We start from the raw sequence: 16388 nt of genomic DNA on the forward strand, positions 1-16388 counted from the left end.
AACAAAAATCAATAATTTACAATGACAAGCTATGTATTTTAGTGGCATTTTTGTATCCGGTATGTTCAGCTCGGCAATGTTATCAACTGTTTCGGGGAACTTCAGTCATCATCTTAAAAAATTTCTATGCCTTAACAGATGGCAACGAATTTTGTCGAAATGGCGTTTCTTCGTTAGGCCAGGGCCACCTGCCGTACTAGTTGCAGCTAATTTCAAGTTTTACTCGCTCGGTCCAAATGGTTGTGGAAAACATTGCATATGTAGGAAAAGAGAAATACTCAGACGACCCTTTAATGATTTAGTTTGTCGCCGCCATCAACGACATCAAATGCTACGCATAGAGGTGGTACTGCAAAGCGTAGCTCTACCTAACGTTAACAACCGTCCCGTTTCGTATTATCGTCATTGATCTTCCATAAGATTTCAATATGTGACCTATCGGCCGCGAATGGCTCTTCAGATATTTTCATTCACATTCAGCATACTCGTCAACAGACCAAGAGCGGTATTCGGTGATTAGCGCGACTATAAACTGAAATCTCTGTATCAATGTCCCCTTCAAATATGAAAACAGAACACATTTTTGTACAAACCGGAAATCGCTATAAACACCTACAGATTTTAGATGAAAACTCTCGTGTAACAGGGACTAGACAGTGTTACGAATGAACTGTTTGCGTAAATAGGTAAATAAAGACTTGCCAGTGAGTTAGATAGAACTAAGAGTCGACGAACCGACCTACAACTATCGACATCTTTTCGAAATTGTCCTATTGCTGTTTTGCTGATGGCCTTCTGCAACTAAAGCGATGCATCTAACTTCATTTTCATTGAGTGCTATCTGTGTTTTAACAAATGCTTCAAATTCTCGCGTCCGGCTAGACATCGTTTGATTTTCAGCAAAAACAAAGCTTATTTATGCCCGTCTCCGAATCTGAATCACTGATCAGTAAGCAGACGATCTCTGACCACGACAAAATGGCCGCTGCTAGATATGAAGCTGCAGCTATAGCTGCAGGTTGAATCTACCTAACCTAATAAATTCTACGAGTGGCAAGACAATAGCAACGATAAGCATGTATTTTTTTCTAAAGTAGTATATTTGTTTAATAGTATTCCGTAACTGCATACTATTGCATACTGCCAAGCGCCTGAAGTGGGCCCCAACATAAGAATTCATTAAGCAACACTTTGGTAAGGTTTGATCTTCAACAGCGGACTGACAAGCTAGCAGATAATGTAATGTGCCTTTGTTTATTAGGTGTGCGGTACATTTTTACAAGGAACCGGGTGCCAATTTTCGTTATTTCGATGACTGTTGATGGATCGGTCAGCATAACCGGACGACTACTCAGAACACGACATAGTATTCCAGCATGTTCAACTGCCCCTATTGGTTTATTGGTATTATTCTACGATTTAGGAAAGAGTGTTAGGCAGCTAAATTCGAATCATTAAGATTCTTTGCGCGTAGCTTCGATGAACTTTGTCGTTTTACGCATTTAATCACTTTTTCCCGTATCGACAGCACTGGCTTTTCTAGCGATCACCTGCTGGCTTTCGACTCTCTCTCTCTCTCTCTCTCTCTCTCTCGCTCTCTCTTCTAGTCTAGACCCATGCGAAGTCCTCGATTGGGGTTTAGGAATGTTGAATGCCCCCCACTTCCCTTGTACAAACTGCACGATGATATTAGATTATGCGCCAGGAGACTGCTCTTTGTAATGGGCTTAGGCTACCTAAGGTTTATTTAGCATTAGCATAGTATTATCATAGGCTACAGTAGGCACAAATAGACCTACCTCCTCATCAAAGACGGTTGGAGTTTGATAGGGCCCATTTTAGTACAAGTTATTGCCCTGTGCCGAATGTTTCTGTTCTAGCTTTAAATAGCGCTTTCATTCAGACCTTGGCCCCCGCATGTTTGCACTCGTCCTTTTGTCCTGTTCTCTTCGCTTAAGTATTAAGTGTTCTCGACTCATCAACTTCTCCTGCGCATGTCGTGTTTGTTCACCTATTTCTAGCAAATATCTGTACCACATTAATAGTAATTTTCTGTAACTCCCCCGTTATTACCATGAAATCTGTAATTAATAGCAACAGTTAGTTAATAGAAACTACCTTCGGGTTCCAACATTAGTTATACTATGATTTCATGTTCATCGCGAAATAGTTCTTAAGGTGATTTTTTTTAACTGAACCTTTTCGACTCCCTTTTTCCGGCCTTAGAGAAAGCATCATTTTACCTAGGCGTTGTCTGGGCTTACCGTAGGAAAGCCCTTGCTTACGTTTAAGAAATATTTAGTTAAACCCTTCGCTCCTCTTTTCGAGCTCGATGTATAATTTTTGTAATGAAAACAGGCAGTTTTTCATTCTATCACTCTGTGTGACCTTAGTATCTGACAGTATGTGATTCCATTAACGATAAGTTATACTACGAGCCATACTTAGGTCGTTCCTTGAAAGTGTGTGTAGTCGATTCATTTACTGAAGTTTGCCCCATACGTTCCTTTCTAAAACGATCTGGCCGTCAGCAAAAAGAGTATGCATCCATTCGCGTTTCTCTGCTATTTGGTTGAAATCAAAGGAGATTCATCCGAAAGCATCGACAAGTGGGGTTAAGAAGAACTTGTTTAATAATGCGATGAGTTTATTATCATACTTACTACCCGAAGATATCACAAAGTTCTGTTACAATATTTTAAATGTAATCTTATTTAAACTAAAAGCTCCTCTGGAGACTAGGTGTTTGTAACAAATATGAGATTTAATTCTACCAGGAATTACAAGGCGCCAGAGTGCGTGAGGTCTTCGTCAATAAGTGCCGATAAGCCCATTAAGCATTGTTCCATGATTAACCAGATTTAAGTTATGGCTTATGAATTCTAGGTGCAAATAATTTGCCCTCGCAATGCAAACTGAAGGCGTGATGAACTTGACAGGTAAACTTGAAACCAAGTTGGAAGGAAAACTTGGCCAAAAAAGATACTGAACGGAGGTCAAACGATTCTCAAGTTCTTAACCATATCATGTTTCTCGATGCTGCTATTTAATTTTTATTCTTGATCCCGTGAGCTTTCTACTGCAAAAACTATCTAACCAAGGCAAGTAAGCCACTCGATCTATTGACAACAAACCAATGCGAGCACCACGAATAAGTCACCACGCGTATTAAGTCTTCACACTGCTGCTAACAACTTCCTTCGTTCACACAGATCGTTTATTAGATCTGTTTCATTTGCGAGACACAAAGTAGCGATTCCTGGCCTTTTTAAAATCAAGACATAGTAGCCTAGGCCCCACGCCATATTGCTACTACATGCGCTATTACGTGTTTATTAGTCTCTTGCTCCAATCCAGCGATGGTCGGTCCGAAAGTTCACCATCGATAAACTACTTACCAAAGCCGACGTATTAGGCCAACATTGAAGTCCAACACGATTATAGGAGTACCCTTCGTCCCAAGGACTTATCATTTATCCTAAGTATGGTGTTCCCCGAAAACACCACAGCCACTTCGCTATTTAGAAAGCACTGTACGAAGATTCGTATAGCAGTTCTTCCATTGGCTTTTAGCCGTTTACCCGACCGCAAATGTCCTCTTCGTTCTGTGCATTGTAAAATAACAACATGCGCACTTAAGCTCCTGCTTGATGGCTATCGAAAGTTTGGGTTCACGACACGTTCGTTTGCTGGTGCTACACTACAAACAGGCAGTAAACTACATTCCCGGCTATGCGCTCCGAAGACAGCTTTGGCCCCAGGTTTTTAGTTGCAAATCATCGTCCTCTCACAACTTCCTAAAGCCTGCCTGATAGGTTTTCTCTACCAATAGTTATTTGAACAACAGCTTTGCTTCACCCCCCAATTTGGCACATGTTTGTCTGCTTCAACCGAGCGCCGAATACGAGTCATGTCGATTTTATTCTGAGCTCAGTCTAGAAAAGCCACTTGTATCAGTGGCGGTATAACAAAGAGACCACCCGTCCCCAAAATGCGAGTCCGCCCACAATTTCTTCACCTTCGTACGTTTGGCCCCTAAAATGCCCTGTGATGTGTATATATCACTTGGGATTCTGTATACTTAGGAGAAAAAAATTCCCAGGTGTTTTGTTGATTATTTGGCTCATACCGGTTGCAACAGCTCCAAATTTTACTGGATTCGGTTTTTTCGAATACGCACTGATGCACCGCGAAACGACCTCAGGCAACGGTCGAGCTGTCCGACGTTAACGATAAACTTCGTTTGCAGTGGTCAGGAAGCTATTGCTCTATTGATCCATGATTTCCAATTCGTACTTCTGCTCTATCTTCTTTTCCAGTCAACCGCAAAATATTCCCCTAAAAAAATAAGATCCACTTCTGTTCAAGTCAAATGTTTTTTAATGTAAGCAATGAAAATGATAAACCGACACGTACGTGGTAAGGGCACTGCAATATTCGTTCAAACTGGACTGAAATTTTCGTCTACTTTCACAGCCCTTAAAATAGCCTACGTAGAGCCGGGGCTGATCAGCCCACAAGATTACGATGTTAACCGTATTGAACGAATGACGGGACGTATCCTCTACTGTTGAAGGCCTACTTTGTCTCATCAGTTATATTGGAGACGAGCGTTCCAATGCACATTGAAGCGCTTGACCAAGCATTTGTTGTCTTTTTACCGACGTTGCTATAATCAAATCGCACTATTAGGTGCGGCTCTCCGATTACCTCAGTTTTTGTGAGTCTGAAAAGACGAAGGCCTCCAAAAGCTCAGATGTTTGGTTCTAGGCATATTTTAGAAGCTAGCAGACTTTGTTTCCTTAACGTCCGATGGGCTCGATCTGACCGCTCATAAATAACCAATACGCCAAGTAAATTATGTAAGCTTTTGAGAGCAACGGTGAAAACGACAGCTCTGCGAGTTTAATGTATGACCAATAGAGCGTCGAAAGCAACTTGCGTATTAGATTCTGGAACGGGGAGTTCACTTTCACTACAGAATCTCAAAGAGCGTATGCGGCCATTGAGTTCTTTCGCTAAAATACAACCATCTTGGAAGTTGATTCGAGAAGTAGATCTTTTAAAAAGTAGATCTAATGAATCCTTTGCTGTATAGAAGACGCCTTACTAATTATGGGCTTATGTTACTATCCAAGGGCAGACCAAATAGCGACATTAAAAGTGATGTCGTTTTTATCCATCCGGGTTTTATCAGGCCGAAATTGAACTACAACATACTGACCTGGAGATCGTAATGGCTATTTATCAAAGCAATGAAACCCAACTTACGATGCTATGGAACTGAAGCTGACTCAGCACCTACAACGTTACCGACTCGTCCAGGCCAATCGCCTCGCTCCTTCTATTGAATTCGTTTGACTGTTTTAATTAAATCAACACGCGTATCCTCTACGCAGGCGATACCAAAAAAATCGCTGCGTTTGAAATTGTGTCGTTCCAATCAGAGGCATAGCAATAAACAGTAAATAATAGACTCTTTTACGATCAACGGGTTAGAGGTCATGAATGAGGTCACGGTTTCGTAAGGTTGAGCCTCATAAAAGTTAGATCAAAAGTAAATTGTGAGTCAGCAATTACAGTATTCTGCTCATATAAGAAGGTCGTTTATTATCAAGAAAGGCATCAGGGATTATGTAAAAATTCTCTTAGTAATTTATCAAATCAAGCGCCGTTAATTGGTGTTAGAGACGTTTCTCATTGCCAGATTTTAGTTGCCAGATGATGAGTTTCCATTTCTGTTCCATGGATTTATGTCAAATCATCCGAGCAAAGATACATAAGAAAACAAAATTATCTTTAACTTAAGTCAGACTAATTGGAGTAAAAACAGGTAACCTCCAAATGGCGTCCTTTTTTATATAAAAATGTAGCCGATGAATATGAATAGTTTCACCTCGTTAATAATGCGCCTTCATATGTCTAGGAATAACCTCTGAATAAATAAGTGCTCACCACACCAGAGGCCATCTTGGGTCTATCTTCTGCGATCTGCGCTGACGGAGGCCCCGACCTACCAAGGTTTCAAAGCGAAACCTTAATGCCTGCTTGCGCTACCATGATCGTTGCGTTTGAATGTAAGAGAGTGGCATACTTGAAAAATATCCGCTGACTTCCTGAGTCCTCACAGTTTGAGTCAATGAACCCGATGAAACAATTAAGAATGGCAAAATACCACGAACTTCGAGTCAACCCTCGAATACTTCTTTACGTATTAATGCTAAGGGTTCTATGACCTATTAGTAGACTAACCTAGTATCATTAATGGAACCAAGCTGGTAGGCGACCACTTTCCCAGTGCGTTGCATTATCATAGCCTGGCAACACATTAAACTATACAATAAATTTCTAAATCCGATGGCAAGTGACCTCGAAACCTTTTGAAAGGCTGTTTTCGAATGTATTTCATATCTGTACTTCCTGCCTAATATTGACAAGAGCAGCGCAGTCACCCTATAGATTTTATATTTACCCGACTATAGACAATACACGGGTCAGATCCGCGAATAGAAGTACGAGCAACTTAGCCATATATACAAAAAGTATACATCAGACATACATACGTGGGTTTGCTTGTTCGACGTTAACCAAACGACTCGAGATTGTAACGGCGCTTTCTAATCAGCTTGAAAGTAATGAAGGTCGTGTGGCGCTGATGCTGAAAAAAACAAATAACGAATGGGGTTGTTAACGTAGGACAAACGATCACGTTATGTAAATAGTCCGCTCCCTTTTCGCTGTAAGCGAATTGGTGAAAACACGTATAATAAGATGTCAAAGAACGATGATAGCAAGTCCATCTACAAATAGCTTTATTTGCGCATCAAAAGTTAAAAGATATATAATTTATATGCTCTAAGCATATAAAAGTTGTTTGCATTTTAGTAAAATAATGGCTAGACCTCGGTAGCTTAGAAAGCTAAGGTCAGCATCTGGACACGCGGTCCAAAGAATCGCTAATTTGTATCCATCAACTTGTATCTATAAAAAGGCATATCTAATATAGAGGGTCCTCAAATATGAGTTGATCATGCCGTTCCATGTGAGAAGCTAATAAAATAATGGCTTGTGCAGTATACCTTATTTCATGTTCGACACATTACCATTATCGTTTTGCGGCCTACCCTAAGTCATCGTGTATCTCACCCTAACCCATACCTACGGCCGGTTAGCCTGCCGTCGATTTGGTACCTTTCCTTTAGCACCCTATTAAAGCATATGGTTTAAGTCGTGCTAAGTTCCGTTTGTATTCTGGCGTTTCGCCACAATCTGCTTCTCCTACGACAGCTTCAATTGCTCTGTAATCTGTTTAGCGTAAGTGAGGTCACCATGAACAACTGGGTGTTGTATTTAATCGCTAGCAAAGGTGTGCACCTGTACACTTGTACGATTAAGAGACAAATGAAGTTGAGAATCACCTCGGCGACCCCAACGACGCTGTCGTTACTCAAAAGGATCAAATAATGGTAGAGGACAGTGGGCACAGAAAATCCCTCCCATATCCCTGTTTGTGGGGTTTATGGCCAGCTGATATGGGAAAGACATATGTAACTGAGCTTGGGAGTGTCAAAAACAAACACTGTCCTATTTTTACCACCCTGGAGACCGCTTATTATACGGACCCTCTAATGGCAAATATCCCTCGAGCAATGCATGTTCTGACCCCGATTGTTTTCTAAACCAACGAACGGCCTTGTCAGCGTTAGGCTATTTTGCTGAGTCATGCACACTGTGAACATTACTTGTGGTGCTAAATTACCAAGCACTACGACAGTATATTACCGCTCTATCACGAAAGATACGTACGCGTACCATTGTGATCGTCAAAAAGGGAATGTTTGTGTTCGGATGGAGAATCAACGAAGCACGCTCGTGCTGCACACATAGAAAGAAAAGGAGAAGTGTCAGATAAGACAAAGGCACAGGTAGAGCACTAGAAGGACTGTTTCATCGCCTTTTTTCTGTTCAAGTCTAAAAGGCGCTAAGCAATGCCACATGATGCAACGGAAGATGGCATTTGTGTGCGCGCGCCTATGCACGTAAGCTTCGGTACCTGTTCGAGTCTAATAACGATCGGGCATAGCCAGTATTCCATTGGTGGCATTACTGTTAGTAGAAAGAGTATGAGGTGGGAGGGTAGAGCAACGTAAATGAAAATGAAGAGTATCAGCTTAGTGGTTTCGTCAAATGTTCTTTTCCCAAATGCTTAATAAATCAGGAAATCTGGGTTCTGTACTCCTTCAAATTCTCGGCGACCATAACATACATACGTATGCATATTTGGTCGCTTAAATTTTGGTAACACTCTTGACCGTTCAACAAAACGCACCGATATATCGAGTATATATTTGCTGCAGCTTTTTGATCTGCCTTTCAATATGACACGAGTGACCTTAGGCATCGACCCTTTCTTTCCCTTTCCTTTCGTCTTGCGTGCTCGATTCGTTGTAATTATTTGCTTTTCATCAGTTCTATGGCGTTCTATGGCGGCTATTGCGTGTTACGGCCACAAAGTTTTCTCCACTTGGGACTTTGGAAAACGAAACCTCTTTCGCTTAGTATGTCCGTTCAGAAACCTTTTAGCTTTGCGGAACTATCGTGAATTGTAGTAATGAGGACTATAGAACACTACGCTCGACCGAGAGAAAATCTGCCCTAAGAACTCCGGACAAACAGAAGCGAAGATCTATTTATTTATGGAAAAATGTGCTTTTTTCATATAAAACTTGTCTGTTTTATACAGAGTGTGTCCTAAAAAGTTAGCTCAATAGTGTATCAACACGTATGGGCTGCAATAGATGATTAGTGATATACTCATAGTATTACCATTATTATTCTCCGCCTTCAAACGATATCATATTCTGAAGGATACTTGACCTAGATTCATTAAACTACTATAAATTAGCTATGGAAGACCAGCTGCTCTAGTGATTTTTTGCAGTGTATATTTGTTTGCTGTTCTTATTTAATCTTAAGTATAATCTTGGACATGTCTCTAATGAGTAGCTTTCGGGATTTAAGGAGCCTCTCTAACGACAAGTTCGGGAATCTCATTACAAACAAGTCTACTTGGTTAGCTGATTGATGACTTGCACTTATTCAACCAGAGGCAATCAACTAAAAATGGCGTCATTTTAGCTCGTCAACCGCTCGTTCGGTAGTGTTTTCCCATACTCATCTTCCACTTTAGTCGACCGCGGGCGTTTAGGCTGAGCCTAATTGAAAAGTTCCCACTCACTGAAGCGTGAAGGCTTGATAACGCAAACCTTAACGTTTCGCTACGAGAAGCTTTAGTTGATTTATATCGTTCGATTAGCAGAACCTGGTAGTTCAACTAAAGCTTATGCTATTATTATTTCTTCTTATTATATATATATTTATTACTTCTTGTTTCTCATCCTGTATTACGAAAGTGCGTACAAAGCTGCAACAACATCAGAAGTAACTATTAGTTAGTGTGATTCATTTCAAACAGGTTCGTTCATCATGTGCTTGTTACTCAGTAGTCCTGTGTACTGTACAACCCCACTTCCGGGTTTGTACCATGGCCTTTATCTGATCCACTTCTGACAAAGCGTTTGATCCTATTCGACAATTCAGAACTCGATCGTCGTCTGATTTTCGTCAACCACGTAACCTAATAATAGGCATATTTCGATTTGTTCACCGAAAACAACGAATCGAGCATATTTATGGTATTTTAGTACATCGATCTGGTAGGGCATGAAAGTTAGCAAAGACTCAAAAATCATATTCTTATTTTCATTCCAATCATCATAGCAAAAGGAAACTAATGATAGATTTTGAGCTTCTGGCTCGCGGGGCAATTTTTATGGCGCTATGCGTATTTTTTCTAAACCTCACCAGAGTTAAGACGGGTACTTACTTGTCTGCGTCTATCTGAAATATTGATGGTATTAGATCAGTTTTCTCCAAAAGTGTGGGCTAGACAACTATAAATCTCAGGTCCCACGCAGCATGCTAAGGCCTGCAAAGAATAATCGATGCCCTGGATGACAACAGCCAACAAAAATAGGCTTTCCCATACGAAGAACTAGCAAACACAGTTTCTGACCGTTCATTACTGTGTACTTTCGGAGACATATCATACATTGTTCATGCGATACTATCTACATAGACTTGATCTATTCTCCTAACGCTTTGCTCTGCATATATTTGACTCTCCAGGAGTCGCTACGCTATGGACAAAAGCTGGCAAATGACAACAGAGCCCCAGTTTAATATTTTTAAGAAAACTCCTTTGTCATCACTTGAAAACAAATCGCTTGGCAAAACACAATAACAGTAATTACAGAGTTTTAGTGATACCATTGTATTTGTACTACTTCGGTTTGACCAGCCTTGAAGTGAACCTACATATGGCAGCTGCAGAAGAAGAACCACCGCTTTGTCCGTAAAATGTATTTCGCTAGCGAGGGACGTTCTCCGTCTGCATAACTATGAACTCCAGGCACGAATGAGAGAAAAAAGGCAGAATCTTTAGTTCTATATCGCTTGGCCAGTAAGATGGGCCTTTATAGCATTCCTAGCAAATGCAATTCGAGTCTTGAATCCATGAAGAAGAAAGAGTAAAGTTTCTGAGATGGAGGCTCCGCTTTTTGGCGACATCTTCGCCAAATACACCCTTATACCCAAAACCGTATTTTGCTATTACGAGCATCGAGGATGAAAGCGTCTTTTCATTCCTATTTGGTGAGAAATAAGAGATAACAAATCCATTGATACTACCATATAGTTAGGGTACATTATTCTGATACATTAAGCCGCTTCTGGGCATGCTTTGTGATAAAAATTAGAACCGAGAACTTTTAGCAGTCAGGTGTTGGAGAAGTTCGCGAACGATTCTTTTAGAGTCCTCTTTATTAGCGTCCCGCCTATAAGCTCTAGGTCCAGCTTGGGCATATGCTCCACTGTTTCAAGCAAAGCCAACTGTTTCAAGTAGCACAAACGGAACTCAACTAGTCTTCCAGCGTACTTGACAGCAACACAAGAACTTGCTTAACCGTTTAGTTAAATTACTATTACTGCTATAATAATAAAATCGTTATAGTGCCATGCCAACCTTGCTTTTCCTTTAGCCTTTTCTGGTTTTTCGAAGAAACCGCTTTGTTGGTGCACCTACGCCTATTCCTTGTGGATTTCCGGAATATTTTCTGGGCATATCAGTGGCGTAATAGCTCTACGTAGTTCGAGAGCAGGTTACGGTGAAGTTAGAGCTCTGAGTTAAATTGGACATCATATTTGCAAACCGACGTTTGTTATTGTTCTCTGTCAGAAATCCAGCTAATCATTCGTATGCCCTGTATTTGCATGCACCAACTGACTAGCGTGCAGAATCGTATATCGCCTTCTTGAACTTATATAACAATGATGTATGATTAATAATTATATTGGCAAAATGAAGATCACTTCCTGAAGATTCGATGAAGTATGATGACATTTGCACTTGTAAGCAAACATGGAAACTCTTACTGTTGTTGTTGTATGATTGTAGGGTGTCGGCATCCAATCGAATCTACCGCCCGTTTCGTATGTAAAAGCCATCGATGTTTGGATGGGCGTATGTACCATGTTCGTGTTTACGGCATTACTCGAATTTACCTTTGTCAACTATCTCTGGCGCAAAAAACCCCACGCCGTATCAGATCTGGTCTGTGTAGCGCAACAACAGCAACAACAACAACAGCAGCAACAGCAACAAAATCGTCCAACAGATATCAAGACGGTGAGTGAAAAAGAAAAATTAACAAGAAAAACGCCAATATTGTTATTAACTGTAATAGTTCCTGCAGGTGATGTTTGCGAAAGAGCAATTAATAAATTTGTAGTCCTCGACACTCATTGACATCATCTGTCTCGTTCATCAGGGCTTGCAATTCAAAGTTCTAATCGTCTGGACGATTCTCGTATCAACATACCATGTTTAATCACACGTACCTTAGACTCATTTTAGCTGCCACAAAGTAGACACTTAGCCCTAGTTATCCAGGCCTCAAAATGGCTATGTGAAACCATGAACAATTTCCAGTGGCCTGAATGGTTCGGTCTCGCAAATGTTCAATAGCGTTCATTTCCAAAACCCAAATTGTCTCCTTGAACCAAAAATTAATATGGTTCATCGTCTTTTATCGGGTGCGTTTTGGAGCTACCGTAGCTGACGGCAAGCTCGGTAGCAACTCCAGTACGCATCTACGTGTTGCAATTATGATAATGGTATACTATGTGCTGCGCCAATGCCGAGTATGCAATCATGTACTGCCTGGCTTTTTTTAACGACCAAATGTCAGACAGCGCAACTGTCACTGCTCAAAACTCGGCTGCTTTTAGCTTTGTGTAGGATATTAGCTATTTCGAGAGCTACAACCAACAGGTGCGACCTGCAATATCCATAGATTACCTTGTTTTATTCGACAAAACCTCGTTTGATTTCAAAGTCTCTGGAGCGTTCAAATCGGAACTCTGAGATATAACCAAAAAATGTATGTCGAAGAGTGTTGGGTGAAGAGTTACACATTTGAAAGAAATATTACCAGTACGTCATACCGATATCTTATAATTGAAGATTGCTAATAATGATTGGCATAAAGATCATTCTTCATTTTGTAGTAGGCCGACGTTTTTTTCATTCTATATTACCATATCAAAAAATAAAGCTATTTGTCTAGCCGCGTGCACTACCAATTATTAGTTAGGGCCAGCAATAAAAAAACGTGAGAATTTCAATAAGGAACTTTTCGGGAAGGTACTTAGCACCTGTAGCGCGGAGCAAAGTTTTAGTGCATTAGGTCACTATTACATGATGCCGTTAACCGCGACAAACTTTACGAAAATTGTACGCCGGTACAGCTGTACTGGAGAAGTAAAGACGATAAATTGAATTCATGCTTCAAACCCGCTTATAAGCAACCTCTAGGGGGAGAATGGGGGCAATGGCGACATGTGTGTGTGTGTGTGATTTTCGAAGCTCGGCCGATGTAGTTAGATTGAAGGAAGAACGTTACTAGACGAGTTACTGAAAAAACCAAAAATTAGTTGATGAGTCAACGTTATTCTGACACGTTCATTTCTGTTTTAAGTTTTTTTTTACGAAAGCCCTTTCTGCATTTGACGCTCATAATCAGCATTTCCAATTCTAGTACTTCCGGTACCGACCTAAAGTCCTGCTAGTCGATTCAACAGGCTTGCCTAACTTTGATAACAGAAATGATCGAAGCATGAAAAAAAGTTACATTCCTTTTTCTGAAAAAAAAACGATGTGAACTTTCATTAGGTACTACACATAGTGTCGACTGTCTTCACCCGGTATACGTAAGCGGAGTCCGATATGATCGATGGCACGTTTTCCCAAACGACGAAGCAGGTTGTTTCGTACTTCCTCATTCTAGTTATTACGGCCTTTCGTTATAAATTAGCTATAAGAAACATTGTCTGGTACACTCTTCCCCTCACCACTTTACCTTTATAATTTCCTCCTACTTTTTTCTGTTTTTGTCGACCTTGTGCATTCGTACCTGCCTCTAGATTATTTTCGTCGCATAGATCGTGCCCGTTATCTCGTTTACTTTATTTTTTACGTCGTCACACGTTAGCCGTGTCTTACCGCCTGGTTTGAGCAGTATGTTGCCAGGAACGAACGGCCATTCGAGGCGTTTCTGATGGCTAATCTGATTTCGGAGGTGGCAGATACCCATAACAATCAGTAGGTAAGTAGTTGTGTCACCGGTTGATACACTTACTTGGCTCTATCCCAGATAAAATCTGACTCATACTGTTATTCAGCTACCGACAACACTCCTTTCCAGTCAACAGCAGACAAGCTCTGCATAACAAGCTCAATGTCTGCCTCTGACTGTTATCAATCCACTCACATGGGTAGATGTATATAACGTATAACATACATACACAACGGACCTTTTGGCGAAAGCAAAGAGGCCCTGTTGCATGTACGATAAAAGCACACACGACAGAAGCTTATAATTTTCCGACTGACTGCCAGCAGGCGCACGATATAAGCTATACGAATAGCAACATATATGGTATATTAGAGCACCCATCCACACAAATGCCTCCTAGTGGTCTCACCATAGATAAATTAGGTGACGTCACCTAATGCCTATATTTATTTATATGGTCGTTAAAATTGTTATGAATTATTTATAACACCTAATAGTTAATCCTAGTATGTATTTTAATCCTTAACAGTAAGTGACTTCGGTAACGAGACGTGTGTGACACGTCAACGTCTACAAACGATCACTTTTAGCTCAGCGATCTAACTTATCGTATATTGTTCCTCTATAAGAAGTGGGGGGCTCTGATACCGCGAATAGCAAATGTGATACTAGTGACCACTGCTATCGGCCTTGTTTGCTAAATCCAGTAAATATATGGAACGGAGTTATGGTAGAAAATTAGCGGTTCCAGTGCGTTGGACACAGAAACCGAACGTACACCGAAAAAGAAAGAAGACGAAACTATGAAGATATATGGATATCTATGTAAGGTCGACTTGATCTTGCAAAGCTTGCGATGAAGCACGGCCGACATAGCCTTGAATCTTTTGTTCAATTTGGGTTACTTAGGCCTACCGGCAAGTGGCAATAAACGAGACGATATAGCGAGTTGTGATCAAAAGGGATCATTTAGCCCTTGCGTCTGCTTGCCTCTACTCGGCGAAGTCCTCTGTCGCTTTAGCTTTCAGCAGAACTTTTTGCCCCTTCTGTCCGGCCGTGCGTAACCGGAGAGGAGAATGTGGAAACAAAAGGCACAATAGCGCATAGGTCCTTACCCAGGAGACAGTTAAATAGGCGGGATTGACCGTCCGAGGTTCAACATCCACCGCCTAAACGGCTCACCCAGCTGAGTGTCCCGTCATCCATTTTCTGTTTTACGCTATAAGGTCAACAAAGGAACCGTCGTACAAGCAAGCTAGTGACCGAACGGGGCAATTGCACATGTTATGTACCTAATAGTAGCAATCACTACTACTGCAGTTGCAGACTAACAAGGGCAAAGTGGGAGGGAGGAAAGAACGGTGCCCATGGATACGTATCCGAGGAAAATGGCGGACTAAGTGCAAACACACTTTCGCTAGTTCAATGCTGGTGGCGGTGTTAAATTGTACATCTGGAGGCAGTCTGTAATGTGTTCCCTAAACACGCCCTTACTAGTAGCTTATTGTTACTTTTAGTCGACACCCAGTGAACACACGTGAGAATGTTTGCCTGCGCTGAGTAAATCCTGCACAGAGCGTGCCTGCCGCCTCTTGCTTTTTGCTATTACCGGTCAGCCTAGGCCACTGGCTTTTTTGTTTCCATGATCTGGGAAGGAAAGTAGCAGTAAAAGCCGTTTTAAAAAAACTTGGCATGTGTCTTATAAAGACTAAACATAGCTCGTATGTTGAAAATGCGTACGATTTCGGCTCTTCGTATTCAAGCTTGTGAGCCTTAAAGCGGGCAAATTCAATAACGGCAGAATGTTTTTGTTAAGACCGGGAAGGGAGTACTAATTCCACTATTACGATTTTCTGCATAGTAACACGTCTCAACGAAATGCACCTGAGATTTTTCCTTAACAACACAGATCTATTTACGCATACAGTTGGCCTTTGGTTCCTGAAATCATCCCAGAAATTTACTACTCTAGCGCTTCATGTCAACAATATTTTGGTGGGCATGTTCTGTTTGTATTTTACCCATCGTTTAATGGGCTAATATAGGCATTTTGTAAACCTCGCATAATCGAAAACAACCTCTCTTTCCGATTTCAAAGCTTCATTTGTGTTTATATATATATATATAATACTCCAATTTCAGGTCATTCGCGGATCTAACTTTTGACATTATAAGAAACCTTTGCTTAAATAAGGGATGCGATCTTTTTTTTCGGTTAGTTATCCACTGTGGCAGTTGAGCCACTTCTTAATGGGTCGTTCGCCTAGTATAGTAATAATTAGTCCTTGCACTACGCGCTTAAATTGATCTCTCAGTGTCAGTTTGTAAGGTCCGTAAGGGGGGTTTACGTTTATCGATGAAGGGCGTAGTTGTTTTTGTTCGGTATCGAACTAATAGAATAACATAATTAAGGAGGTGACGTCACGATTATGATAAACAGTACAGTTACGATAAAACGGACAGGTGCGCAGTGAAGCGTATACATCTCTCTGTAAAGGATCAGCTTTTTCGCTATAAACAACGTTCGCCTCGGAGTAGCTTAGCCATTTATCTCATTCTGTTAGTAAGAAATGTATTTTTTCTTAAGTAACACATATTGTTTTGTTGCTGCTAATCAACTATTATTATCAAATCCATTAGAACTAGTTCAACCAATACGGTCTTTCTCCAAGATAATATATTATTAAGGTATAG

At 40.8% G+C, this 16388-nt stretch overlaps 1 protein-coding gene across 11 annotated transcripts in view; it reads left to right on the forward strand.

The window, feature by feature from the left end:
• LOC111255352 (glycine receptor subunit alpha-2-like) overlaps positions 1-16388 on the forward strand; it is a 108234-nt gene that overhangs the window by 81702 nt on the left and 10144 nt on the right. For 9 of the 11 annotated variants that reach the window (XM_022817239.2, XM_022817238.2, XM_022817240.2 and 6 more), the window contains one exon: positions 11516-11746. The exons of 1 other annotated variant lie outside the window; for it this stretch is intronic. In XM_022817239.2, coding sequence (XP_022672974.1) covers positions 11516-11746 — 231 coding nt within the window. Of the gene's footprint in view, positions 1-11515; positions 11747-13542; positions 13725-16388 lie in introns of all 11 variants that reach the window. One more of the 11 variants, XR_015327031.1, reaches the window with a different exon arrangement.

This window comes from Varroa destructor, unplaced genomic scaffold (genome assembly GCF_002443255.2).
Source record: "Varroa destructor unplaced genomic scaffold, Vdes_3.0 BEIS01000001.1, whole genome shotgun sequence".
Classification (NCBI taxonomy): Eukaryota; Metazoa; Arthropoda; class Arachnida; order Mesostigmata; family Varroidae; genus Varroa; species Varroa destructor.